The following is a 27886-nucleotide window of genomic DNA, read 5'->3' as shown; positions in this document are numbered from 1 at the left end:
CTCGGCAAGGCCAACGATCCTCAAATTCTGCCTCCTGGCTCTGTTTCCTAGCTCTTCAAGCTGCTCCTGCATCCTCCTCTGGCGGGCGTTCAGCTCCAGCTCTGTTACCGTGTCCGCCTAGCTGGGGAGCTTCACCTCGACCTCCCTGAGCTCATCGGGTCCAGCGTGTCCCTCCTCAGTTCGGTGAAGCAATTCCTGAAGAACTCCATCTGTTGCTCTCTTGGCCAGTGAGCCTCCATTCCCTGGTCTCTGCCGTCCGCCATGCTTTGCCGCCCAGTCAGGATCCCGCTGCTCCTGCTTCGATCCTTGCCGCTCCACTCGACCATTTCTTGTCCAGCTGTCCATACCCGGGGGGAGGGGGGGGGGGGGGCAGGGGAAGCCTCTTCCCTATCGTCTCCTCCACCGATTCAGGTCGCCAGGTCCCGAAAAAGTCCATTGAAAAAGGTCCGTTTGCCCATCGCGGGCGGGAGCGATCCGACCTGCGACCTGCTTCCTTGAGGGCGCCACCGGAAGGCAGCCAAATGAGGTTATTCATGAAGGCCCCGCCTTCTCAACCTTGCCCCTCGCCTGAGATGTGGTGATCCTCAGGTTAAATCACCACTAGTCAGCTCTCCCCCACAAAGGGGAAAGCAGCCTATGGCCATCGGGACTGTGGTGACTTTTCCCTTTATTGTGTCAAATTCTGGGCAAAAAAAAAAATGAGGCTTTGGAGAAAATGCAGCAAAAATTCATGAGAATGGTTTCAGGGATGAGGGCTTCAGTTATGAGGGATGAGGATTTAAATTATGAGGAGAGATAAGAGAAGTTGGGGCCAGGCTGCATTTTGCTGGATGGTTTTTGCAGGGTTCCCCTCATCGAGGAAAAGGACTACAGAGACCAGAATGCACCGGGGCGGAGCCGCGCATGCGCAGTGTGTGACCGGCTCTGCGCAGGCGTAGTACTCTGACGGGGGGCGGGACCTGCAGGCGCGCGGCTGAGCTCGCGGTGCAGGCTGGGTGCTGGGCTCGCGGTGCAGGCTGGGTGCTGGGCTCGCGGTGCATGCTGGGTGCTGGCTTGTCCTTGCTGCAGCGGCCGATCAGTCTGTCAGGGAGACTCGCCGCCGCCGGGATGTTCACCGCCGCCATCCGCTCCCTCCTCCGTCCCCAGCAACTGCACCTGGTCCGGGCAGTTCTCAGCAGGGGCTACGCCGACGCGCCGTCTTCGGCCGGCGGGATGGCTTTCACATTCGCCTCTCCCACCGAGGTGAGGCCTGGGGCCTGTCCCCGCCGGTAGCCTGGGGTGACATACCGGCCTGTGTTTATTGGTGTGGATGCTCCGTATGTTGGATCAAAGCCGCCTTAACCTCCAGCTGCGCCCGCTAGTCACGTCGAGCCAGGTCACCCGAATCCGGCCCACACCCAGCCCCCCCCCCCTCTCATCCCCCCCCCCCCATCCCCCCCCCCCCCATCCCCCATCCCCCCCCCCCATCCCCCCCCCCCCCCATCCCCCATCCCCCCCCCATCCCCCATCCCCCCCCCCATCCCCCCCCCCCCATCCCCCCCCCCCCATCCCCCCCCCCATCCCCCCCCCTCTCATCCCCCCCCTCTCATCCCCCCCCTCTCATCCCCCCCCCCTCTCATCCCCCCCCTCTCATCCCCCACCCCCCTCATCCCCCCCCCCTCTCATCCCCCCCCCTCTCATCCCCCCCCTCTCATCCCCCCCCCCCCTCTCATCCCCCCCCCCTCTCATCCCCCCCCTCTCATCCCCCCCCCTCTCATCCCCCCCCTCTCATCCCCCCCTCTCTCATCCCCCCCTCTCTCATTCCCCCCTCTCTCATCCCCCCCACCCAGCCCCCCCCTCATCCCCCCCCCACCATCCCCCCCCTCATCCCCCCCCACCAGCCCCCCCCCTCATCCCCCCCCACCATCCCCCCCACCCAGCCCCCCCCTCTCAGCCCCCCCACCCAGCCCCCCCCCTCTCAGCCCCCCCCTCTCAGCCCCCCCTCTCATCCCCCCCACCCAGCCCCCCCTCTCATCCCCCCCACCCAGCCCCCCCTCTCATCCCCCCCACCCAGCCCCCCCTCTCATCCCCCCCACCCAGCCCCCCCTCTCATCCCCCCCACCCAGCCCCCCCCTCTCATCCCCCCACCCAGCCCCCCCTCTCATTCCCCCCACCTCACATTCCCCCCACCCAGCCCCCCCAATCAGCCACCCCCCTCGCAAGCCCCCCCAATCAGCCAGCACCCCCATCACCTCCCTCGCAGCCCCCCACCCTCTCCCAGCCCCCCACCCTCTCCCAGCCCCCCACCCTCTCCCAGCCCCCCCAATCACCCCCCTCGCAGCCCCCCACCCCCTCGCAGCCCCCCACCCCCTCCCAGCCCCCCACCCCCTCCCAGCCCCCCCAATCACCCCCTTGCAGCCTCCCAGCACCCCCCATCACCTCCCTCGCAGCCCTCCCAGCCCCCCCCCAATCACCCCCCTCGCAGCCTCCCAGCCCCCCCCCCCCATCACCCCCCCCTAACTGAGGGGGGGGGGGGGTTAGATCGGAGATTTAGATTTGTTGTCAACGTATTCTGGGGTATAGTGAAAAATCTTGTTCTGTGTATAGTCCAGACACATTGTTCTGTACATGAAATAACATAGGACATAATAATCGCTTATTGTCACGAGTAGGCTTCAATGGAGTTACTGTGAAAAGCCCCTAGTCGCCACAGTCCTGCGCCTGTTCGGGGAAGCTGGAATGATAATTGAACCCACTCAGCTGGTCTTTTTCTGCATTACAAACCAGCTGTCTTAGCCCACTGTGCTAACCCATATATGATAGATAGCAGTATGGACGAGCATGGCTGAAAGGCATGTTTCCATGGTGTAAACATCTGATTCTATCTATGAGATACACAATGTAAAAACATAGACGGCGACATCGAGTGAGCATTCGTAGTGTGTGGAAGGATCAGATCAGGAGTTTGGTAACAGCGGGGAGAAGCTGTTTTTGAACCTGCTAGTGCGTGTTCTCAGACTTTTGTATCTTCTGCCCGATGGAAGGGACAAGAACCCGGGTGGGAGAATGAAGAAAAAGTATTCCTTAACTTTCTGTTTTCGAGAAAAAAGAACATTGCCCTGTTCCACCTAATCTGGTGTTTAGACCCCTAATCCAATGCTTGTGACTCTTTTCATAACATGAGGATGAAAATTATGTCCATACCCCTATGTGTGGTCTTGCCACGGTTCAATACAAGTTTAGCGTAACTTCTCTGATCCAACCCTAACATCGTTGTTAAGCTTGTTCAGGTTGGTGGCATTGTTGTCTGCTGAACCAGCCTCTACCTTGTGGAGTTTGAAGATAAATTAGCAGCTTCTACCTTGTGGAGTTTGAACATCAATTCTCTGATGCTTCCTTTGTCTCCCCCTGGAAAATTTATAAGAATTCTCAAAATGAAAATTGTGCAGGAGATAATCAGCAGGTCAGGCAGCATTTGTGGAAAGAGTAACAGGTCAGGGTCGATTACTTTTTCGGTTTCAAGCAAGTACAAATGCTAGGAAGAGGAGGGGTGTGAACAAAGGGGAAAGGTCTGTGATAGGGCGGAAAGCAGGAGAGGTTATATAGCAATAGCTATGATAATGGGACAAGTAAAGAAACAAGATGGGCCTCGAGGAGGTGTACACGGGAATAGCAGCTGTCTGAAAAACTGATCTGATTTTTTGGATTTTAAAATGAAAATCGCTTATTGTCACGAGTAGGCTTCAATTAAGTTACTGTGAAAAGCCCCTAGTGCCACATTCTGGGGAGGCTGGTACGGGAATCGAACCGTGCTGCTGGCCTGCTTGGTCTGCTTTAAAAGCCAGCGATTTAGCCCAGTGAGCTAAACCAGCCCCGGGATTTGTGTTGAGTCTGAAAAACAATAGTGTCTGATTGCAGCAATAAGGTTCTGTTCCTCGAGATTCGTTGGACGCTGACGACAACGGTCAGGACAGGTGGGGTGGAGAGTGGCAGGTGGCCGTGGCGCAGCAGTGACCGCTAGGCTGGCAAGCGGGAGATCCATGTTCAAATCCCCGCGGCCGGCGAGCTAATTTATTATAATAATGTTTACAGTCTGAACGGAGGAGTTCCACATCATGATCACCCAGGGTCTCCCCGATGTAGATGAGACTGCATTGTGAGCAATGAATGTGGTATACTAGGTCGAAAGAAGTGCAAGCAAACCACCTTTTATCTGGGCGGGGTGTTTTGGGGCCCTGGATGGTGGAAAGGGAGGAGATTTGAAGGCAGGTGGCATTTCCTGCCTTATAGGGGAAGGGTACTTGGGATGCTTAAGTGGGTTTGGGTGAGATGGGAGGAATAGTTTCTTTGGAAGGTGGAGTGTCACGTGTTTGGTGGTGTCATACTGAAGATGGTGTAAACGGCAGAGGATGATCTATTGAATGTGGAAGCTGGTGGTGAGGACGAGGGGAACCTCATTGAAGTTTTGGGAGATATTTATTCATTTCACCTGCCATTGTTAACAAGGCCCTTGCCTGCATCTTTCTTGTCTCCATCTTTCTTGTCTCCCTGCCCCCCCCACCCCCTTATTGTCCGGTAATCTATGTTTCTAATCAAATGGTAGCCATGATGTGATGCCGGCGTTGGACTGGTGACTCACCTGATGAAGGAGCTGCACTCCGAAAGCTAGTGATTCCAAACAAACCTGTTGGATTTTAACCTGATGTTGTAAGCCTTCTTACTGTGCCAATCAAATGTACATGGGCGGAAGCTCTTGTATCCACTGGAGTTTAGAAGAGTACGGTGGGGTGACTTGATTGGAACCTTTAAGATCCTGAAGGGTGTATGTGGAGAGGATGTTTCCTCTTGTGGGAGAATCTAGAACTAGGTCACAGTTTCAAAATAAGGGGTTGCCCGTTTAAGATAGAAATGAGGAAAAAAGTTTGAGGGTTTTGGGTCTCTGGAACTCTTCCTCAAAGTGAGTTGAAGCAGCATCTTTCAACGTTTAAGTCTGAGCTAGATAGTTTCTTGATTAACAAGGGGGATCGGGGGTCGGCAGGAATGTGGGGTTGAGGTTGCAGTCAGATCAGCCATGAACTTATTGGATGGCGGAGCAGGCTCGAGGGGTCGTGTGGCCTCCTAATTCGTATGTTTGTATGTAACTCAAATACAAATTCAGCAGCACGGATGATCTACAGCTAAAATGATAAACTATTTATTCATAGAATGTAAGCATTGCTGGCAAGGCCAGCATTTATTACTCACTCCTAGTTGCCCTTGCGAAGATGGTAATGAGCCGTCACTTTGAATTGTTGTAGTCCATAGAGTGTAGTTACATTCACAGTGCTGTTGGGGGAGCTGGGAGAATTCTGAATTTTGACCTAGTGACATTGAAAGAATATTTCAAGTCAATGTGGTGTGGGACCTGGTGGGTACTTGCAGGTGATGGCATTCTTATGGGTCTGCTGACTTTGCCCTTTTCGGTGATGGGGATCACTGGTTAGTAGGTGCTGTCAAAGACATCTTGGCAAGTTGCTGCAGTGCATCTTGCAAACAGTGGGAGCAAATGTTTGAAGTGGAGGCTGAGGCCCCAGTCAAACAGCTACTGCTACCTGGATGGTGTCGAGATCTTAGTGTTGTTGGAGGTGCAATCATCCAGGCACATGAAGAGTATTCTATCACATTTCAGACTTTACCATTGTAGATGGTGGACAAGCTTTGAGAAGTCAGGAGGTCAGTCACTCTTTGCAAAATACCCAGACTCTGATGTGCTTGGATAGTCACAGTATTTATGTGGCTGGTTTGGTTAAATTTCCGATCAATATTCACCCCTAAGGTTTTAATGGTGAAGGTTTTTGCAACGATAATGCCTTTGAAGTGATAATGGGAGGTGGCTCGATTCTCTCTTGCTGGATATGTTCATTGCTTGGCATTTTTCACTTATCAACCCAGTCCTGAAATCATTACCGTGCAGAAGGCGGCCATTTGGCCATCAAGTCTGCACTGGCCCTCTGAAAGAGCACCCTACCTAGGCCCTCTCCCCGCCCTATCCCCATAATTCCACCTAACCACAGCTTTGGACTGTGGGAAGAAACCGGAGCACCCGGAGGAAACCCACGAAGGCATGGAGAGAAGTGCAAACTCCGCACAGACAGTCACCCAAGCCTGGAATTAAACCTGGGTCTGTGACGCTGTGAGGCAGCAGTGTTAACCACAATAAAGAATCCATACAGTGCAGAAGGAGGCCATTCGGCCTATCGAGTCTGAAAGAGCAACCTACCTAGGCCCATGTGCCACCATAATTCTGTAACCCTACCCAACCTAACCTTCTTGGACACTGAAGGCCGTTCAAACCAAATGAAACAAGAGTCCCAGAGTGAGTAGGTTTAGCCTTGTGTTTCCTGGCGCTCGCAGCGCCGAGAAACACCATGCTATCCGAACGCCCATCTGGTTAGATACAGGGCCTCAGTGGGTACCTCGTGTCGAGGCCGCACTCAACCCCGTTTTCTGCACTGAGGAGTTCCGCCTGCTGGAATGATATCACAAGCTCCCAAAGCGACCCCCGAAACCCACCCCCAGCCCAACTCACTGTATAGGAGTCCCCGGACACCCACATCCGTGCACTGCACCCCCTGGCCTGATCACTGCTGCACGGAAATGCCATTTTAGCACCTTGATTATGCCAGCCCAGCACCCTGGCAGTGCCCCTACCTGCTGGCAGTGCCACCTTGGCAGTGCCATGCTGGCACCCAGGTGGTGGTGCCAGGCTGGGAGTGCCTGGGTGGCACCCTGCCCTAAGTGTGAGCACCTGGGGGTCTCCTGGACGACCTGCATGAGTGCCCTTTGTCTGGTCCTCGTTTGTGGAGACCAGGACTGAACGGCGCTCGCCCAAAGACTCCAAGGTGAAGGGGATGGATCCCAAGGCCTTGGTTACCTCTGGGAACTGCATATTAGAGTGAGACTAGCTGCCATAGAATTTACAGTGCAGAAGGAAGTCATTCGGCCCATCGAGTCTGCACCGGCACTTGGAAAGAGCACACTACTTAAGCCCACGCCTCCACCCTATCCCAGTAACCCCACCTAACCTTTTTGGACACAAAGGGGTAATTTAGCATGGCCAATCCACCTAATCTACACATCTTTGGACTGTGGGAGGAAACTGGAGCACCCAGAGGAAACCCACATAGTCACGTGGAGAAGGTGCAAACTCCACAAAGTCGCACAAGTCTGGAATTGAACCCGGGTCCCTGGCGCTGTGAGGCAGCAGTGCTAACCATTGTATCAACATGCCGTGCATGTGGGAAAGGACTGTTTTGTTACCTGAGGAGTTGCAAGTGGAACTGAGTACTAATTGTCAGTAAAGATCCCACTTCTGATCTTATGACAGTGGGAAAATAATTGAAGTACCTGGGACTTTCTCGGTCTAGAATTCCGCTCTTGAGGTACTCCTCCATATCTTGGGATTGAGATGATTGGCCTCAAAACAACCCCACAACTATTGTCCTTTGTGCAGCTGTGATTCCAAACATAGATTTATTAATGTCATTACTCCTAGTTTTTGAGAAAGAAAATACTCCCAGCCCTGGGAGAGTACAGAGATCTGAATATTCTCCTCAACCAGATTCCTGTATATGATGTAGACACACTGGCACTAGTTGCATTCCTGTATGTACACAGGTGGTCATTCTTCATGTTGGAGATTACAGTGAATGTCTGTGGACCAATTAATGCCTGGAAGCATTCAATCTCAATCTTGTCCTTGTGATATCCAGGCACAATTTTCCAGTAATGGTCTGGCAACCAAATTAGGTGCAGGCTTGAGGGGCTGAATCACCCCCATTTCTGTAAATTTCCTCAATGTATCATCCCTCCGATTTGGGTAATTATCCCTCCGATTTAGGTAATTGATCAATAGCAATATTTCTACTTTTGTGCCAGAGATTAACTCAGCACAGACTGAAGTTAGAACCTATGACCTTTGTAACATTTGTGTCTTATGGGAAACTTGTATTTCAGTTTACAATTTTTTTGCAGTGGCAGTGATTCTAGTGACGCAACTTATTTTTGAATGTTACTCTATGTTGGGTTTATGCCACTGACCCACAATGTTATGAGTTTTGACTAAGGTGGGGAGAAATGCAGAGACTTGAGGCAATTATTTGGCTATTACTTTCTTTGTTTCCATCAGGTGTATTATACGGAAGCCAACGTGAAACAAGTTGATGTTCCAACAATGACCGGAAACTTTGGCATTCTCCCGTCCCATGTACCCACGCTACAGGTGCTAAAACCTGGAATTGTAACCGTGTTTGATGAAGAGGGTGCACAGTCCAAGTATTTTGGTATGTCAATTCCTTCATATGCAGTAGGGTAATTTGAAAACGGAATTTCATAATTACAGTTATAATATCATTTTCTACTGTTTTCTGTATAACTGGAGGCAATTAACATTGATATTTTTACACCAGATGAAAAATGTAGGATTCTTGTTGCTAAGTATTTTTATCTTAACAGTAACTTGAGAGCTAAAAATGTTGATAATCCTTGTGCAGCTTTTTGCATTGATAGCTTTTGTAAATGCCAGCACTATTACAGCCTCTTGTACAGCATGCAATTACCAGCTATGATTTATTCACTGGCAGAAAAGCTTTCAGATATAAGTGCTTATATCGCACACTGGTACACAAAGAATAAAAATCAAACTGAATGAATATACATATTTTTAAATGTATAACTAGTATCAAAGTAATTGGATTCTAAAATGGAAGTACCTATTCATAGGAAGTTCAGAGTCAGTAATATTACTACGGATCTGGAGTCATATGTGGGTAGATCAGGTAAGGATTGCAGATTTCCTTCCTGAAAGGAGTGAACCCTGTGGGTTTTTAGTAATAGTTTCCTGATCATCGTTAGCTAGCTTTCTTTTCCAAATTTATTTATTTAAATTCCCTTCCCATGGTGGGATTTGAACTCGTGTCCCAGAGCATTAGCCAGGGGCCTTAATGCCACCTTCTCTCTTAATTTCCTCTTATTGTCCATATTTATTTATTCTTTTTGATCTTCGCCAGCTTTTATTTAACCCCAACCTGCAAAACAAATAGAATTTTCATTCATATTTTTACTCGGGGTTTTTAGTATCTGGTACACGGTACCTGAAAAGGTGATGAAAGCTGATTCTGTCTGTAATTTTAAATGGATGTTGGGCAGGTACGTGAGGATGAAGGACTTGAATCACAGAAAAAAGGATTAAGCATGACTGCTTAGCGCAGTGTGCCAAATGACTGCCTATGCTGTAAGCTTCCATGACTCTATTCCATAAAAGATTGTCAATATTTTAATTGTCTTTTTTTGTTACATTCTCCCAAGACGCATTTTCTCTCAGTTTGTTATTAACTGTTGCTGGCCCTTATTCATTTTTGGGGAATGACTTTTAAAACTTGATTAACCATAAACTGCATCAAAGCAGCGTTTCTTCAAAACTCAGTACAAATTGCATGTCAGGTGGCTGTCAATTTTGCAGTGTAATAGGCGCATCAACAAAAAATTGGGAGCTGTAGATTTTAAAATATAAATTTGGAGTACCCGATTCATTTTTTTCCCAAATAAGGGGCAATTTAGCGTCGCTAATCCACCTACCCTGCACATCTTTGGGTTGTGGGGCTGAGACCCACGCAGACACGAGGAGAATGTGCAAACTCCACAGGGACAGGGGCCGAGATCGAACCCGGGTGTTTGGTGCCATGAGTCATCAGTTCTAACCACTGTGCCACCCTGCCGTCCTATGGTAGCTGTAGATACACTAACGTATCAATGATACAGACAGTAGAGCTCCTGATTGACTAAATTTGAACGTAGTACACTAATTAAATGTGGAGGGCGGCACGGTGGTGCAGTGGTTAGTGCCGAGGTCCCGGGTTCAACCCCGGCCCCGGGTCACTGTCCGTGTGGAGTTTGCACATTCTCCCCATGTCTTCGTGGATCTCACCCCTACAACCTAAAACAAATGTACAGGGTAGGTGGATGGACCACGCTAAATTGCCCCTTAATTAGAAATCTTTTTAAAAATTGTACTTGTGCTAAAATGTGCCTTAGGTACTGGTGAAGTAAATTGGCAAGGTTTGCCTGCTTTCTACCTTGTGGTTATTGCTGGAAAGTGCCCAGTTCTGAACATTGTAAAATAAGGATTGTTAATTAGCTTGATGCCTTTGTGTTGCTTAAACTCCCAACACAACAAATGGCATCTTCTTGCACAAAATGGTGCCTCTTGGAGAAAATTTAATCCTTTCCATATCAGCTATGTGATATATTTATGTATTCGTGGCTGTGTTAGGTTTTGACAATTTACTTGACCTTATTGGCCAGATTTATTTTGAATGAAATAAACAGTGTGGCCATTTTTCTCACGTTGTGAAAGAAACCGATAGCTAAAGGAAGACACTTTTACAATAACATTTTTACTGTAAAATGTTTTTCTGACACATATTTTTGTTTTCTATAGTTCCCTCTGTCTTGAAATTTTGAGTGCTTTGCTGGCATTTTAAAATGAACAAATGGAATTTTTATTTTAATCCATAAACTGCCTTTGCAGGGCAGCATAGTGGCGCAGTGGTTAGCACTGCTGTCTCCGGCTAATCCTGGCCTCGGGTCATTATCCATGTGGAGTTTGCACATTCTCCCTTTGGCTGCGTGGGTCTCACCTCCACAACCCAAAAGGATGTGCAGGGTAGGTCAATTGACCATGCTAAATTGCCCCTTATTTGGGAAAAAAAAGAATTGAGTACTCTAAATTTATTTTTTAAAACTGCCTTTGAAGCAAAACCATAACTATTGAAATGAGCAAAGTAGTGCAGATGCTGGAATCTGAACCAAGGACAGGTTTCTGTAAAAACTCAGCTGGTCTGACCTGCTATGAGAAGAGAAAAGAGGGGGTGGGGTGGAAGAGAGAGGAGGTTGCATTGAGGCAATACATAGATGGGATATTGTAAAAATGGATTTAAGATGGAGGAGAACGGTCAGAATCTGAAGTTACTGAACTCAACGTTGATTGCCGAGAGCTGCAACATGCCCATTTGGAAGATGAGGTGCTGCTCCTCCAGCTTGCATTGGGACTTAATTGCAGCAGGCCAAGGATGGGCATGAGAGCAAAGTGCTGAGTTAAAATTGTGAGCAACAGGAAGGTTAATATGGGTTGAATGGAGACTGACGCTGAATTTGTTGAGCTGGACAATGCTCATCTATATCTGAAAAGGGAAAAATGGCTTTTGCTTTCCTTTTTAATTCATCGTGGATATGTGTGTCGCTGACGAGGGCAGCATTTACTACCCATCCCTCATCACCCTTGAACTGAGGGCTTGCGTGCTATTTCAGGGGTCACATTGCTGTGGATTTGAAGTAACATGTATGTCAAAATTTCTCCATCTACCGTGATGGGATTTGGACTCAAGTCTCCAGAACGTTACCCTGGATCTCTAGATTACTGGTCCACTGGCAATACCACTATGCTATCGTCTTGTGGCTAAACACTTACACTGGCCAGTCAACATTTACAAAATACATATTGCTGGTGTATTTGGCTGTCCTCTTTCCCCCCCCCCCCCCCCCCCCCACCCCCCTCACCCCACCAACACCACAACATAGCATATGTGCACACAATAGCTTGCAAGAGCATTCCAGGTAAAAGTAGGAAATCATAGAATACAGATGGAAAATTTTAGTAATGCTATATCTCGCCAATAAAAATCAAAATATTTAATTAGAATGGAGTTTGGCTTTGACTCATTTTGATAATTGAACTTGCTTTTTCCAGGTTCGTTGCAGTTTCTGTCGCAATAAAGTGAAATACAAGTCCCATTTAAACCACTTGCTTATGCTATATATGGGTTTATATTGCCTTGATTTAACTAGTCTCGTTGCTTAATATTTTCAGTAATGATTGATAATTTATCATTTTCCGCTGTTTTTAGTCTCTTCTTGTGTGTGCACTTCATGGTCACGCTGTAAACTAATAACAGTGGACAAATTTATACAGAAAACTTTAAAATCTTGCTAATTATGGAAAATTCTAGGAAAGTAAAGGGTGGGTGTCATTGCTTGGGTGGGAGGAATCAATTGACTTGTGAACTGTTAGAACTGTTATTTCTTTTACCCAATACTGTTTATGGTGTTTACTGTGTTTGTGTTTTATTAATGATTGTTGCCATTCTGATACATTCTTTATGTATTGGTTTACTGTGTTAAAATCAGTGATCACACTAAATGGGATGCACTATGTTAAGAATAATAATCATCAGAGATGAATTTAAGAATATATGCCATTTTCAAGCTCAAAAAAGTAATGGAAACATGCTAATGGTCAGAGCTGCAGGAGGAAAAATAAATGATAGGTACCAGAAATAATCAAACACATACTGGAGATTTTGCACTATCGACATTCATTGTTTGCTGTTTTCTAGTGAGCAGTGGTTCTGTGACAGTGAATGCAGACTCATCAGTTCAACTCTTGGCTGAAGCAGCAGCAGCTCTGGATGCATTAGACATAACTGTGAGTACAAATTTCCGTGTTTGTCAATTAAGATTGAAATGTTGCCTGATCCAGTCAGATGTTGAAGTGCTCTGTGCGCTGATTGGATCTTGAACGTTTATTGTGATATTCAGGATTCCTTCTGACAATTTTGGTAACTTCTAATGAAGCTATTGTCCAGTGCATTTCTCAGGAAAGTGATTGGGTGCATTTTTATCGAATGCACGAGTTACTTGATTTGTTTCTCTTGTATCTCTTTAATTAACTCTGCAAGTTGTCAGTTTGTTCCGAAATGGAGGCCCAGCTAACCCAAACTATTCAGCAATCATGGAACCCTCGCTGCCCATGCCTGGCCGATCTTGCTGCCCACGCCTGCCTGCTGAGTTCTTGCTGAATCCTTTGAAAAGAATCTGATTTATCCTCTAAATCGACATGCTTTAATACCTGTTTGATCAACTATAAAAGTTCAGCTGAGTAGGCATACTTTCCTTGCTAGAAAATTTTAACTGCCATATTTTGGGTATCTTCATGTGGCTGTTTACTATGAGAAGCGTGGCAGAGGTTTCTCTCCCTCCCTGGATAATTTGTCTTGGGCCTTATTGTGCTGTTGAGTTTGGAACTCCTCTACAACTCCATACAGTGTGACCTGTCCATGTTTTATAAGCCAAAGATTACAAAAATATTATGATGATAAAATTTGGCCTTTTGTTTTTTGCTAAAAGTCCTTACTCCATGTGTTATCTGTCTAGTCCGAACCCCACAAGTTGTTGGGACCAATAATATTGTGTTTATTGTATTTGTGGTTAAAGTCTGAAATTCAGTGACGAAAGTCACAACATTCCACTAGGGTTTGAACAAATAAAAATAAATTATTATTCAAGATCAGATGGATAAAACTATTTACAATATCTGATCCTCTAACATTCAGGGTTAATGCCAGGTCCTTGTGAATTAATGGACAAACTGTGGTTGAATGCGTCACACTGCACCACACATAACAGATGCAACCGAGACCCAGTGCACGGATTTCTCAACAACCCATCCAGACAAAAGTAAATACTGAGTCAGCCAGTCTCACTGAAACTCTGTCTCTGCCACAAGGGATTCCAGTCTTCACCTTTAAAGATGTAACCTGGAAATTCTCTCCAAACATTGCTGCGATTCAGAATGACGCCAACGCTGGCCCACCTTACAGGGTTTCAGCCCTCTTCTCCTGAGATTCCGTTCCCCTAGATTCCTGAGTACGTACCTCGAACACCAACATACAAACACAACTTCAGATCTTCAGCTGCACTGCGCAAAATGCTACTGCTTCAAAGGGGTACCTTTGCCCCAACAGCCTGCAATATGGAGTCACCAAACATTTGGCGGCCTTCTTGGATCTTCAGGGCTTCTGTTGAGCCTCATTTGATCACCAGGGTTTCCCTTGAACCCTCCGATTAATGCCTGCTCCCCACAGCCCTTTTCTATTTGGAATCTATTTTTCTGCTCTGCTCATTTCAATGGAACTGGGATACTTTTCAGTCCCTGTGCCCTCTCTGGGTCTCCTTTTTTTGGGATGTCTCCCTGTTCCCTGGTGACGCTACCCCAATCACCTGACCTAGACTTTGGCACCAAAGAGTGCACTGGGGCTCAAGGAATGTAAAAGTATCAATCCACCCATGTGTAGCCTGCTCCCGGTCTGCACATGCGCAATTGCTTTGACTTCTGATTTCAACATTAGGTAAGTTTGCTTTTATAAAACACCACATGTTTTGTATATGGATCAGAATGTAAGCAAATCAGTGAATTTGCTGTCTTTAACTGTTTCATATCTGACTAAGCAATTAACTGCCCTTGCATTAAAATGCTTTTGTACCACTATTTGTGGGTTGTGTTTGCAAGTTTGAAGCTGGCATCCAGTCCACAAGGTTTGGAATGTACTTAAAGGATGGCATTGATAAGTCAACTGCTGCAATTTTTCAGTGTACCTTCTGATAGCAGAATTTTAAAAATCCCTTATGTAAGGATTTCATATGTACTCTTTCACCGTCAATTTAGCTGAGATAGCTATTTATGTTAAATTTAACTTGCTATAAATAATAGAAAATGTAGTCTTGGAGATACACTTATAAAGTAGAAGTCAAATAGAATGTTGCTGTGTCTGACTTTCATTTTTTCTTTTTTGCCATTTTGTACCTATGTAAACTGCAAACACCTTTCCTTTTAATGATTTCAATTGTTTTCACTTTATTGACCACCAAATGCCATTTGGGAAAGGAACCATGACCATGTGAACAATCAGGCCAGTTATAACATTGTTGGAATCAGTTAAGTCCACGGTTCAACTGCTCACTGGGTAAATTATCAGAGCCCCTTATTTCTGATTAGATTAACAAATATCTTAAGCTCGCTCTGGCAGTTTTTACACAACACGTTGATCATTTCTATTTTATAAGGCTTTTCCCTGCAATGAATGTTTCTCAGATGAGTGATCTATAGTGTGGAATTGTGTCATGATCTATTGTGTAACTTGCCCAACCTACTACTTCACAGTACACCCTCCGGGTGCTCCGGTGTCCTCCCACAGTTCAAAGATGTGTAGGTTAGGTGAATTGGCCATGCTAAATTGGCCCCGAGTGTCCAAAAAAGATGTGAAGATTAGATTAAGGGGTTATTGGGATAGGGTGGGGGACTGGGATTGGGTGGAGTACTCGGAAAGAGAGTTGGTGCAGACCCGATGGGCCGAATGGCCTCTTTCTGCACTGTAGGGATTCTATGATTCTATCTCTACATCTCATGAATTGGTATTTTGCTGCTCTCTTGCTCTACCCTATGTACCTACAATATTTGTCCAATTCTATTTTGGAAGGCTACTATTGAATCTGTATCCACCACTTCTAGGGCAGTAAAGTCATCGTGAAAATCATGTAGCCTTTACCTCAGCAAGCACCAACACACGTATCTGTTTGTGGGTTAAAAATCCCAGATGGGTCCCCAAATTGTTAATCCTGGACCAGGCCACCACGTTTTTACTATGACCCAGTTTTGGACCAGTAACAGTTTGTTACTTTAAATCTGTGTGCCTAGGTTATTGATCCTTGGAAGTAGCTTCTCTTTGTTTACTCTATCTAAACCCCCTAATATGATTTTAAATATCTAATCAAATTTCTTGGCTCTTCCTCCGACTGAAGGAGAACAACCTCAACCTCTCCAGTCTGTTCACATTAATCCATCACCCTAGAACTACTCTAGTAAATCTCTTCTGTACCTCTTCAAAGCCTTCACGCCCTCACTAAAGTGTTGTGCCAGTGATTGTGCGTGATACTACAGTTGAAGCCAGTCTGGTATTTCATATATGTTTTACATAAATCCCTCACTTTGTGCTTTCTACCTCTATTTATTGAACATTACATCTGATTTATTAACTAATTAGTTGCCCTGTTCTGCATGAATCTTTGAAGGTGGAAGAAGCATGTCCCAGGATTCCACCCCCTCTCTTTTCACCTCCTTCAGAATTATATAATTTCACATGTATTGTCTCTTATTCTTCTTATCAAAATGTACTGCCTTAATTTTTTTTCAGTTGAATTTCACTTTTCATGTGTGTCCATTCCACCAGCCAATGTCCTTTTGAAGCCTTTTACCATCCTCATCAGTATATCATCTGCAAATTTTGAAATTAGGCTCTGTGCCCCCCTCCCCCAGCAATTACTAATGAACCTTGTGGAACTCTACTGTACACCTCCCTCCTATCCATAAAGGTTATTCACCAAAACTCTTTTGTAAGACAAAAGCACTGGTTGACAGCCAGAAAGATCCTTTAATTAATGACTTTGCATCAAGGTTAAAGAAAGGGTACTGTATAAAATTAATATCCTGTGCATAATTTTGTACATCATTCTGATAGTTATTGAAGTGATATTTCAAATTTGCCTGCAGAGTACTAAATTGTGATTTTGTGTGCTTGTGCAAGATTATTGTGCCTTTAGCTTATTTATCGCTGCCTGGTGATCTTCAGGGGCTGTTAATGCTAAGAGGATATAAAAGCAGTGCCTGAGTGATGGTGCCACAAATTCGCAATCTCAGCTATGCTTTTGCTAGGCGTCAGATTGAGGCACACTTCACAAGCAGAAAAAAATGAACTCAATTAAACTCTGTTTCTTGTAATCTCCCAGCCAAGGTTTTACTGTCATTGGAGACCAAATGGATATTATTTGGATACCAGTTGAGAAATGGCTGGCAGAGACTCTGAAAAACAACACCATCCTTTATTAGTTTAAAGCTTTACTCTAATGTCCTATTAATGCTGAGGTTTTATACTGTACTGTGGATTTGGTAATGCTGTTATTTATTATACCACTAGTTCTCAGTGGCTTCATGTGTTATGCTTTGTGTGCAGTTGCCAAAAGAGGTGGACGCTACATTCACTGCTTTAATCAAATTCCTTGCACGACAAATAGGACAGAGCTGATTGAATCCACAATTTAATTTCAAACTCAAGTCATGCCCTGCACTATAGATCTTTACCCTTCACCTGGGCTTCTCAATTAAGAAAAATCTGAACTGTGCAGCCTCTGGCTTACACGGGGTATACTTTTTGAGCTGGGCCCAAGTTTCAGTTATGGATTGCGCTTTTGATGGAATTGAGTTTTCAACAAAATTGGTAGCCTAGTAAATCAATTCTATTGAAGAAATGGCATCGCTTTCCTGTTGATTTCAAGGTGTAAATGTAAATACCGTTGTTAAACTTCTCGCAACATTAAAATAAATTCTCATCTTGGTGGTGAGGATATGTGGTTGCCTTGCATCGGGGTGGTATAAACTGGCAGCAATACTTCAACATTGGATTGACTAGGATTTAGATAAAAGCACAGCTATTTGTGCAACGTGTCTTTATTTGTTTTGGAGTTAGATTTTGCACACTATAATGAATATTGATTGAATATTTTCCTGTCGACCGTTGCTATTTAATTTTGTACTTGTAACTATGTGTGAAACTAATTCTGGGCCTTCCTTTTGGATGGCCCAACTAAATGGATTGTAGACTATGTACCCAGTCATTTTGTAAGACATGCCTGAGTAAACTATTATTTGCATTATTTTGTTAAGGAGGTAAAAATTAAATGGTGCCAAAAAGGCACATAGATATTTAATCGCTGAGTTGTTAAAAGTTTTAAATTTTTGTTACAGGCTGCAAAGGCTAACCTGGACAAGGCTAATGCTGAACTATCATCAGCCTCTGGTGAGATAGAACGGGCTGAGGTCTTAATTAGTATAGAAGCTCATGAAGCAATCATAAAAGCCCTGGAGTGACTTGATCGATAGGTAAGAGCTTTTTTGAATTGAGAACTGTCTTTGTGGTCATGTTGGTTTGGACCCCTGGACAGATTTTTTATTTAGATTATTTTGAATATTCAAAAATATTGAATGACTGCACAACTAGCAGGTAAGTTGCAGCAATTGAAAGGTGACGTACCAATGGAGGTGAGCACATATCTTCGAAGTATATAAGAATGAATCTGCTGGTGTTTGCATGTTGCCTTTTTCCATAATATAAAAAATATCAACTCCTTGCTGCCTCAAGGCGCCAAGGACCCCGGTTAGATCCCAGCTCCAGGTCACTGTCCGTGTGGAGTTTGCACATTCTCCCCGTGTCTGTGTGGGTCTCACCCCCACAACCCAAAGATGTGCAAGGTAGGCAGATTGGCCATGCTAAATTACCCCTTAATTGAATTTAAATTTTAAAAAGGGTTAAGTCTCTGTAGAGATTGATAAGAGATGCGAGTTTCTGACTGATCTACACAATCTTTCACACGGTTTTACGTTAACAAACCAAACAAAACCAGTCTTAACTAAACATTACTCAATAATCAATCAATACACTAAAATACAGATTGGGTATCCCCTCCCTTAACTTCTTAACACAACCGAAAACCGCAAGCTGCATTTATACATTATGTTGCGCTCTATGTGGACATATAGTCCGAATTTTTATTTTCAACATTTTCATCAAATAAACAACAAAACAAATACAATATCAATCCTCCAAACAAAAACAGCATCCCCATCGTCAATATACAGACCAAAACATCCACTCGTTGAGTCTGCACCGACCCTCTGAAAGAGCACCCTATCCCTGTAACCCTGCCAAGGGGGAATTTAGCATAGCCAATCCACCTACTCTAGACTGTGGGAGGAAACCCAAGCAGACATGGGAAGAATATGCAAACTCCACACAGTCACCCACGGTTGGAATGGAACCTAGATCCCTGGCACTGTAAGGCAGCAGTGCTAACCACTAATGCCATTGAATGTCAAGGGACGATGGTTTGATTCTCTCTTGGGGGTCATTGCCTGACAATTGTTTGGCACAAATATTACTTTCCGTTTGTCAGCCCAGACCTGGATATCGTCCAGGTTTGGATTTGCACATGGGCTGCTTTTAAACAAAGTCCCCTTCAAGTCGATTTCCCATTGCAAGGTACATACCCTCTTGTGATTTTGTGGTCTTTAACTGTTCTGTCAACACCAGCCCTCTGCTTAGTGAATAACCTAAAATAAGTCTTTTTCTTCTACCTAGCATAGCAGCACTGATGTGGGTCTACTGCCCCAACTTTTGACTGACTGCCTGTTATGTCTGCATATCGAGTCTTGCCCCTCTGCACCCGGTGTTAAAACCCGTAGTTGACTTTTAGTAGGACTTGATCTGGGCCCCCTATGCTCATGGCAACCAAATCATGTGGGCCCGTTGCTGCGCAAGAGTTTGAACAACTTCACACCACCTCTTCCAGGTCATTCTGTTCTACCTTCAATTTAAAGAGACGGTTTAAAATATAACCTTTTTATAAAGTCTAACGGTCATAATAATAGAAGATGATGCATCTTATGCTGAGAATATTATAGCACTTGGCTTAATCTTTTGAACTTTGAAGCAGTACACTGCATCATTTATATTAGTTTCTGCTATGCTGCTTAAAATCTTGGGATACCGAATTGGATTTGCCAAACAATGCATGCAATGACTCGACCATGTTGAAATGCCAAAGTGCGCTGCGGAAGTAGTGCAGTGTACTCCCTCCGCTATCGTGAGGAATGTGACTGCCAAGGTTTTGATATTCATTTGTCAGGTTCAAAGTGTTGTTATTGACCCCAGTTGCTGCTTGCCAGTCTTTGATCACTCCTCTTCTGGAAAATACTCTCTTTGGTTCCAAATGTATTCATGCTGTTTATTGGAATCCTTCTGAGATGGAGAGATAATGATTTTGGTGCCACAAAAAGAGGTTGATACAGCATCATTTTGCTTTAGCATTTAGTCTTTTCTGAACATTGGAATGTAGTGTATTTATATTTTGGATGTTTAGCTCTTCATGCCCCTTGAGATGAGATACCCCATCTGGTTATCTGCCTTAGTGCTTCAGAGCCTTTCCTCCTGTCCATAAGGAATTAAGTATTCCTTTGAATAGGAGCTGAACAGTCATCACAATTCTGATACATCTTTCAGCAAAGATAAGTTGCTTTTAAAGCTAATAAAGAAGGTTAAACAAACCCTGCAAATTCTGTTTGTGGGAAGAGTTGTCGATAGCTGCTTACTGTAATATCAGATTATGTACAGATTTTGCACACCAGTTTTAACTGTGGTATCTGACATGAAATTAAGGGGTGAGATGTAATTTCCAGCAGGGATGAGAGGCCTGGGGGTGTTCTCACTGGACAATGACCCAAAGTGCACATCTTGGGTACCTCCTGACTCAGGAGCATACCCTGGCCGACAGATACACTGACCAAGATCAACTACTGAGACATTTTCCTGCACCTGAACATTTTTCATCTTTGTAGTTTACACACTATATACACTAATTTTCACAACTTGAGCCTTGAGGATACATGAACAATTCACTTTAATGTGCATTTGTATGTTTTGGCTATTGCTACTTGATGTAGGTTCATTGCTAAAGTTCTACCACTAGATGACACATTTTGTAAGTTCTGTACCATTCGGTTCAATCTTTCTACGGTATCCTAGTTTCCCCTTCCTGGAGGATACATTATTTACAGCTGATTATATTTTAGTTTTCTTCTAATATTCAAAAAACTAATTTGGATGTTTTTTTTCCATGAGTACCTGTCCCAACAAGGCCAGTTTACATCAGAGGATGATCTTTTTGTTTTGTGCTTAATTAGCTAATCTGAATTGGGTCGCATTAAACTCTATTGTTGGGCTCAATAGTGTTAGAATGGAATCATAGGAAATTTACTGCACAGAAAGGGGCCACTTGGTTGATCGTGTCTGCGATGGCTGAAAAATGAGCTAGCCCTACAGATTATGGCACTTGAGGTGCAGATCCATACACTTTAAATGAGTTGAGGATTTATACATGTATTGCCCTTTCAGGCTGCGAGTTATATGCCGTTACACAACCATCTGGGTGAAAAGAAATGTTCCTTGCTTCCCCTGTAATCGTTTTACCAGTCACTTTAAATCTATGCCCCAAAGTCATTGACCTTTCTGCAAAAGTAAATAAACCTTCTTATCCACTCTTCAGTAGCTCCCTCACAATTTTGTACCTCAATCAAATCTCCTCTCTGCCTCCTCTGTTCCAAGGAGAACAAGCCCACCCTATCCAATTTTTCTTCGTAGCTGCAACTTTCCAGTCCTGGAAACATCCTACATCTCCTTTGTAACCTCTCCAGTGCAATTATATGCTTTCTGTAATGAGGACCAGACCTACACACACTACTTAAGTTGTGGCCTAAGTAATGTTTTATTTAGTTCCAGCATAACCTCCATGCTCTTATATTGTGCACCTTGGCCAGTAAATAAAAGGATTCCATTTGCCTTAACCACCGTACCAACCTGGCCTGCCACCTTCAGGGATCTGTAGGCATTTACTCCAAGCTCCCTCACTTCATCTCCACCTATTATTGTCCTCCCATTTACTGTGTAATCCTTGCCAAGTTTGACCTCTCCAAATGCATCATATTACACTTCCCAAGTTGGATTCCATTTTGCCCACCTGCATTGAGATATTGAACGAAAGGGCGGGATGAAAATCAGTCTGGCTTCCTTATCCACCAATAATGCTGAAACTACTGATGAAAATACATTTGGGTGGATGGCATTGGGCTCAGTTGTGATTACCCTGGAAATGCTCACTGTCAATCTTCACACATTGAAAAAGGATGCGTGGGTAGGGTCCATGCAATTATCTTCAGGAACATGGGAGAGGCTCAGCAATTTTGTTGACCTGAGCTTTATTAACGCAAATGGATGTCACATTTGCAGGGATGGGGCCGGTTGTGGGCGGGGGAGAATGAAAGAAGAAAAATCAAAACTGCTCTATTGTCCATATTAATCATAGTGTACGTATTGTTGAGAACAGCTTTGTTGGCTGCATTTCCATTAGTCTGAAACTCTGTCCCATAATTTGTAAGAGTACTAGAAAGAGCAAAAGCAAGCCAGAAAAATAAGAGTATGAAGGGAGAAAAATTGCAGTAAAGTAATTAAGGTATTGACATTGCAAAATGCCATGTCTGATGTTCATTGATTATTAGAAGCATTTTAATAACACACCATAAGTAAACATATATGGCTGATGTAAATGATAAAAAATTATGATCATTGTCGCTAATTTTCTTTGCCCAAGCAAGAGGCATTACATCTTGTGAACCTAGGGACAAAACAAATGGAGGAATGAAGAATTTAAGAAAAAAAACAGTAATTCTCAGAATTCACATGTTTTGTTTGGATTTGCATTGTGTAATTGGTTTAAAAACCCACTCCATTTTTAGTTGTAGATATCCTCGAGTTGGGGAATGTGTTTTTGTATAAATTTGAAGGGAGATCCAAATAACATCACTTGTACATATGTTTAATGTGTAGAATCTACGAAAAAGAAGTCCTGGAAGAGGCCTGATCTGATCGACCGCAGCTTCTTGATCTTACATTTTTTTAAATTGCAGCACAAGTTTGTTTTAAAATTAGAATTAGAACAGTACAGCACAGAACAGGCCCTTCGGCCCTCAATGTTGTGCCGAGCAATGATCACCCTACTCAAGCCCACGTATCCACCCTATACCAGTAACCCAACAACCCCCATTAACATTATTTTTTAGGACACTATGGGCAATTTAGCCTGGCCAATCCACCTAACCCGCACATCTTTGGACTGTGGGAGGAAACCGGAGCACCCGGAGGAAACCCACGCACACACGGAGAGGACGTGAAGACTCCGCACAGACAGTGACCCAGCCGGGAATTGAACCTGGGACCCTGGAGCTGTGAAGCATTGATACTAACCACCATGCTACCGTGCTGCCCTTGTTTGCTTTACATCTGCAAATCAGAAATGTGACTACATTTTGGGGTTTCTCTCAAACCTTTAGGTTGAGGTACTTTGTGTGAGGAAAATGTGTTTGCTTTGCACGTTACCATGTCTCTGAATGATCTCCAAGCACTCCATAAACCAGAGTTCGTGTCGGCCGACACAGCTCTTCTGTGCTCACTAAGGTCTCAAACTGCAGTGAGGTGAATAACAAGTTGGTCTGTTTTTGGTAGCATTAATTGAGGGAGGAAAAGTGGCCTAAATTCTCTGCCTTTTGAGCTGTGCTGTGGGATTTAACACCATCTGACTGGCTCATACTGGTAGACTGCTTTTTCATCGAAGAATAAGTTACAAATTTAGAATGGCCTTTGTTTACGCATAATGTAATATTGAGAGTTTTGCAGCTTTTCTTCAAACCTGGAGGTTTGTAATTAATCCCCAGCTATTTTCTACAGTTTTTTCAGATGTTCTAGTTTATGAACGACATTTTGTTTTGGCTACGATATTGCTACACTCCTTCTTGGAAAATTTGCTGAACTCTCCTTTTCATAGGATTACGCAGAAATATAGGACGCATTAATAAGCCATTTGGCTAAAGCTGCCCATGCTCGTTTCTATGTTCTAGTTGAGCTTTCTGCCATTTTTTCTCATCTAAATCAATAATTGTAACCTGTCTATCCCTTCACGTCTACGCTCACCATAAATATATCTATACTTTTTTTGTTTCAGCCACTCCCTGTGATAACAAGTTCCACATTTTCACCACTCTGCTTAAATCACCACTTTCTGGGGCAGTGTGGTGGCGCAGTGGTTAGCATTACTGCCTCTCGCCGCCGAGACCCCAGGTTCGATCCTGGCCCTGGGTCACTGTCTGTGTGGAGTTTGCACATTCTCCCTGTGTATGCGTGGGTCTCACCCCCCAAACCCAAAGATGTGCAAGATAGGTGAATTGGCCACGCTAAATTGCCCCTTAATTGGGGGGGGGGGAATTGGATACTCTTTTTAAAAATAAAAATAAAAACATTTTTAAATCATCACTTTCTGCTGTATCAAAACCTTCCATAATTTTAAATACATCTAGGTCACCCCTTAGCTGATTGAGACCCGCATTGCTAGCCCTTCCCTGATGTGTATAGCCTGGTATCACCCTTGTACATCTCCTTTTCATCTTCTCAAGGGCCTCTAGTCTTTTTTGTAATATGGCGAACAGAAATACCTGCATTACTCCATTTTAGCATAACTTTCCTATTTTCTATTTCTACACCTTGCTTAGTTTGTATTTTTTCCGATCTTGGTACCCAGTGGTGAAACTCTAGACCATAAGATGTAGGCGCAGAAGTAAACTATGCGACCCATTGAGCTTGCTCCACCATTCAATGAGATCATGACCAATCTGATAATCTTCAACTCCACTTTACTGCCTTATCTCCATTCCCTCGCTGATTAAAAATATCTATTCCAGCCTGGAACATACTTTATGTCCCAGCCTCTACAGCTCTCTGCGGTGAAGAATTCCACAGATTCACTATCCTCTGAGAGAAGAAATTCCTCCTCATCTCTGTCTGAAATGGGCGATCACTTACTCTGAGATTATGCCTTCTGGTCCTAGACTCTCCCACACAGGGAAACATCCTTTTAGCATCCACCCTGTCAAACCCCCTGAGAATCCTATATGTCTGAATGAGATCACCTCTTCATTCTTCCTAATTTCAATGAGTACAGGCAAAAACGACTCAACTTCTCATAACATATCCCGGATCAACCGTGTGAACCTTCTCTGGACTGCCTCCAATGCCAGCATATCTTTCCCCTGAGATAAGGGAACCTAAACTGTTCATAGTATTTCAGGTATGGTCTAACCAGTGCCTTGTATAGTTTTAGCAAAACGTCCCTATTTTTACACTCCATTCCTTTTGGGATAAAGGCCAACATTCCATTGCCTTCCCTATTACCTGCTGAACTTGCAGTTAGCTTTTTGTGATTTAAGCACGAAGACCCCACCAATCTCTCTAAGCTACAATCTTCTGCAGTCTTTCCCCATCTTAAAAAAATATTCAGCGCCTTGATTCTTCCTAGTAAAATGCATAACTTCACATTTTCCTGCATTATATATCACCTGCCAATGTTTTGCCCACTCATTTGATCTATTTGTATCCTTTTGATTAAAGGGATCAGGGGTTATGGGGAGAAGGCAGGAGAATGGGGATGAGAAAATATCAGCAATGATTGAATGGCGGTGCAGTCTCAATGGGCCGAGTGGCCTAATTTTGCTCCTATGTCTTATGGTCTGTATTCCAAGATCCCTTTATTCCTCTACCCCAACGAGAGTTTGCATTTTTCATGTAATGTGACCTCCCTATTCCCATCAAAATGTACATTTATCTGTGTTGAACTTCATTTGCCAATTATTTACCCATTCTGCAAGTTTATTAATGTCTTCCTGAAATTTGTTGCAGCCCTCTGTATTGGCCATCTACCCCAATTCAGTGTCATCCACAAATTTGGAAATCGTTTTGATGCCAAAGTCCAAAGTGTTTGCTGAATAGTTATTGGAATTGTCATGAGAATGTCGCTTTAAGAAATGTTTGGCTGCTCATATTACTGCAGTGGTGTCAGAGAGTGGGTGGAGCTGGGCTGTCAGCTTTTTACTTTTGTTTTAGGCTGTTGCTGCAGGGTGTGTTTTAGTTTCGTTTTCAGTGTTGGAGCTGAAGCCAGACAAAGCAGGTGTCTGTTGATCTCTACCATGAAAAGACTACCTCTTGATCATTTGGTGAATTCAGAATTATAAATGTTCTCAGTAGTGAATGTAAACCTAATGTGCTTCTGTTAAAAGGTACTTCTTTGTCTTGTTGGTGTTTGGGAAGTTATTAAGAATTACTTAGTGTTGTATTCTTTGGGGGTTGTATTTGAATTGATGGTTGCTAAGATCTTCACTATGTTTTAAAAAGGTTAACTTGAGTTCCTAGACTAAACATTGTTTTGCTTTAAAAAATACATTTCCATTTCTGCTGTACCACACCTGTACAGTGGGCCGTGTGCTCCCCATACCACAATCTATTAAAAGTCGTGGGTCAGGTGAACTCCATGTTACACTTTGGGGTTCTCTAAACCTGCCCCACAACAGAATGTAGATTGTACGCAGATAGATTGCATGCAACAGATTTCTTAGTTCAGTGTCTCATTGCTCTGAAAGTTTCTCTGGGGTTCAGTCGTATTATGAAATTATGCACGATGGGGGGAATAATGGATATTCATGGTTTTACATTTTCACAAGATTAGTTCTGGAACTCTTGTTTTGGGAGCTTTTTTCAGAGCGTGAAATTCTTTTTTCTGACAGTTCATAGAGTTTTTGCAGCACTGACAGAGCCCCTTTGGCCCATTGTGTCTGCACCAGCCATCAAACCTTGCTTAAAAGATATCACGGGAGTAGCCCTTAATCATTGCTCTTCCTCTTTGTATTATTTTTGGTATTCCTCGTGGACTGCTGGACAGACACAGGCTCCTGACCTTATCTGAGTCTGAAGTAGGCTGTATGAAATTCAAATTTGTGTTTATTTTTAGTATTTTTAATTTCTTAATTTTTCACGGTATATGGGGGACATTAGTCCTTTTTACCAGGTACTGTTTACAGTAATCTAAATTTTCAGTCGGAAACATTGAGGTAGTTTTACCCAAATGTACAGTATTTTCTGCCTAATATACTATTTAATTATTGGGTTTTGATGTTGTGTAATTTATTTGATTACTGTACCATCAGGTCAGTTACCTTGCCTTAACCTCTGACTTTGTGGCAGTGTAATTTGTATGTGCGTATCCAACCTGTCAGACTAATAGTTAAAAATGACACTTGTCAGCAAGGCTTTAAACGTGAGCTGTGTTTACTTTTAAGTGTGATATACATCAAAATAGGTTGTACTTTCAGTCTGAAATGAATGCGTGTCACTCGTTTCTAACTGACCCTTGCTAAGCCAGGTGTGAGAAGGTTTATTGGAGGTGGGACTTTGATCACCTTCTGTCATCTTCAGAACACTGGGTGATTTCCAGGTCTTTCAGAACAAATAAATACAAGAAATATCTAACCAAATAAATTATGTGGTTTAAATTATTTTGTAGCAGCACTATATTTATAAATTCATTGAATGCTTTGGAACTGAGATATAAACCCATAGGGAAAATCTTAGGGCAAGTAAAATTTGGATGATAACTAAATGCTGAGAGCCAAAGGATAGTTATTTTGTTTATTTTCAAATGTTCTGACATTTGTTGATTATTTTGCCATTTTGTAATTGGCAATACCCTGTGAAATATTTTAAAATACCGCCATGCTCGGAGAATCCTTTGGGACAACATTGTTGTTTTTTTTAATAAATTTAGTGTGCCCAATTCATTTTTTCCAATTAAGGGGCAATTTAGCGTGGCCAGTCCACCTACCCTGCACATCTTTGGGTTGTGGGGGCGAAACCCACGCAGACACAGGGAGAATGTGCAAACTCCACACAGACAGTGACCCAGAGCTGGGATCGAACCTGGGACCTCAGCGCCGTGAGGCGGCAGCGCTAACCCACTGCGCCACCGTGCTGCCCATTGTTGTTTTTAAAAATTATAGTCTGCTTGCATCGACTCTGATTGAGGACGGGGCAATTGGGTGACTCGTAGAAAGTCACTTATTAGCTGGGATGTCAATCTTGGTGTTGATGTGATAATACCCAAGTTCATATCAACCAGATTTGAAGTACATTTCCCAGAGCTTTATCATATTGTCTCTGTTTGCTTCACTAATCTGCACACTGCGCTCAAATAGAAAGTTGTTATATTTGCATTCCCGGCCCTTGCAACTTGAGTGCAAACATTCAACCCAAGGTGAACCATTGGTGCATTGTTTATATCAAGGTGTGGATCGCATTAATCAATTTCTGGACTTTGTGTAGGATTTGCATTTGTTCTTTCCACCCGCATGTTAAATGATTTCTGCTTAACAACTGTTTCTTTACGTTGGCAGGGCGAACTGTGTGTCCTGAAGCAGATTACTTCACCTTCATTTGGGAACGACAACACTGTACAGTAAAGTGGGATGAATTTATAAAAATAAATATATGACAACCCA

General features: G+C 43.9%; 1 protein-coding gene across 1 annotated transcript; it reads left to right on the top strand.

Annotated features, from left to right (window-relative positions):
• Positions 1-1002: 1002 nt before the first annotated feature.
• Positions 1003-27886, top strand: atp5f1d (ATP synthase F1 subunit delta). The gene is made up of 5 exons (XM_038777340.1): positions 1003-1242; positions 8147-8300; positions 12411-12499; positions 17651-17785; positions 27782-27886. The coding sequence occupies exons 1-4, from the start codon at positions 1039-1041 to the stop codon at positions 17771-17773; spliced, it is 570 nt and encodes a 189-aa protein (XP_038633268.1). The 5' UTR covers positions 1003-1038; the 3' UTR covers positions 17774-17785; positions 27782-27886.

The sequence above is a fragment of the Scyliorhinus canicula genome, chromosome 18, assembly GCF_902713615.1.
Source record: "Scyliorhinus canicula chromosome 18, sScyCan1.1, whole genome shotgun sequence".
Lineage (NCBI taxonomy): Eukaryota > Metazoa > Chordata > Chondrichthyes > Carcharhiniformes > Scyliorhinidae > Scyliorhinus > Scyliorhinus canicula.
This window is presented reverse-complemented; position numbering and strand designations above follow the sequence as displayed.

Excerpts from the sequence above, each read along its gene's own strand:
- atp5f1d (XM_038777340.1), top strand. The coding sequence starts at position 1,039 with ATGCTGGGTGCTGGCTTGTCCTTGCTGCAGCGGCCGATCAGTCTGTCA. Across the intron at positions 1,243-8,146 it reads CATTCGCCTCTCCCACCGAG|GTGTATTATACGGAAGCCAA; the intron begins GTGAGGCCTGGG and ends TGTTTCCATCAG. Across the intron at positions 12,500-17,650 it reads TGGATGCATTAGACATAACT|GCTGCAAAGGCTAACCTGGA; the intron begins GTGAGTACAAAT and ends TTTTTGTTACAG.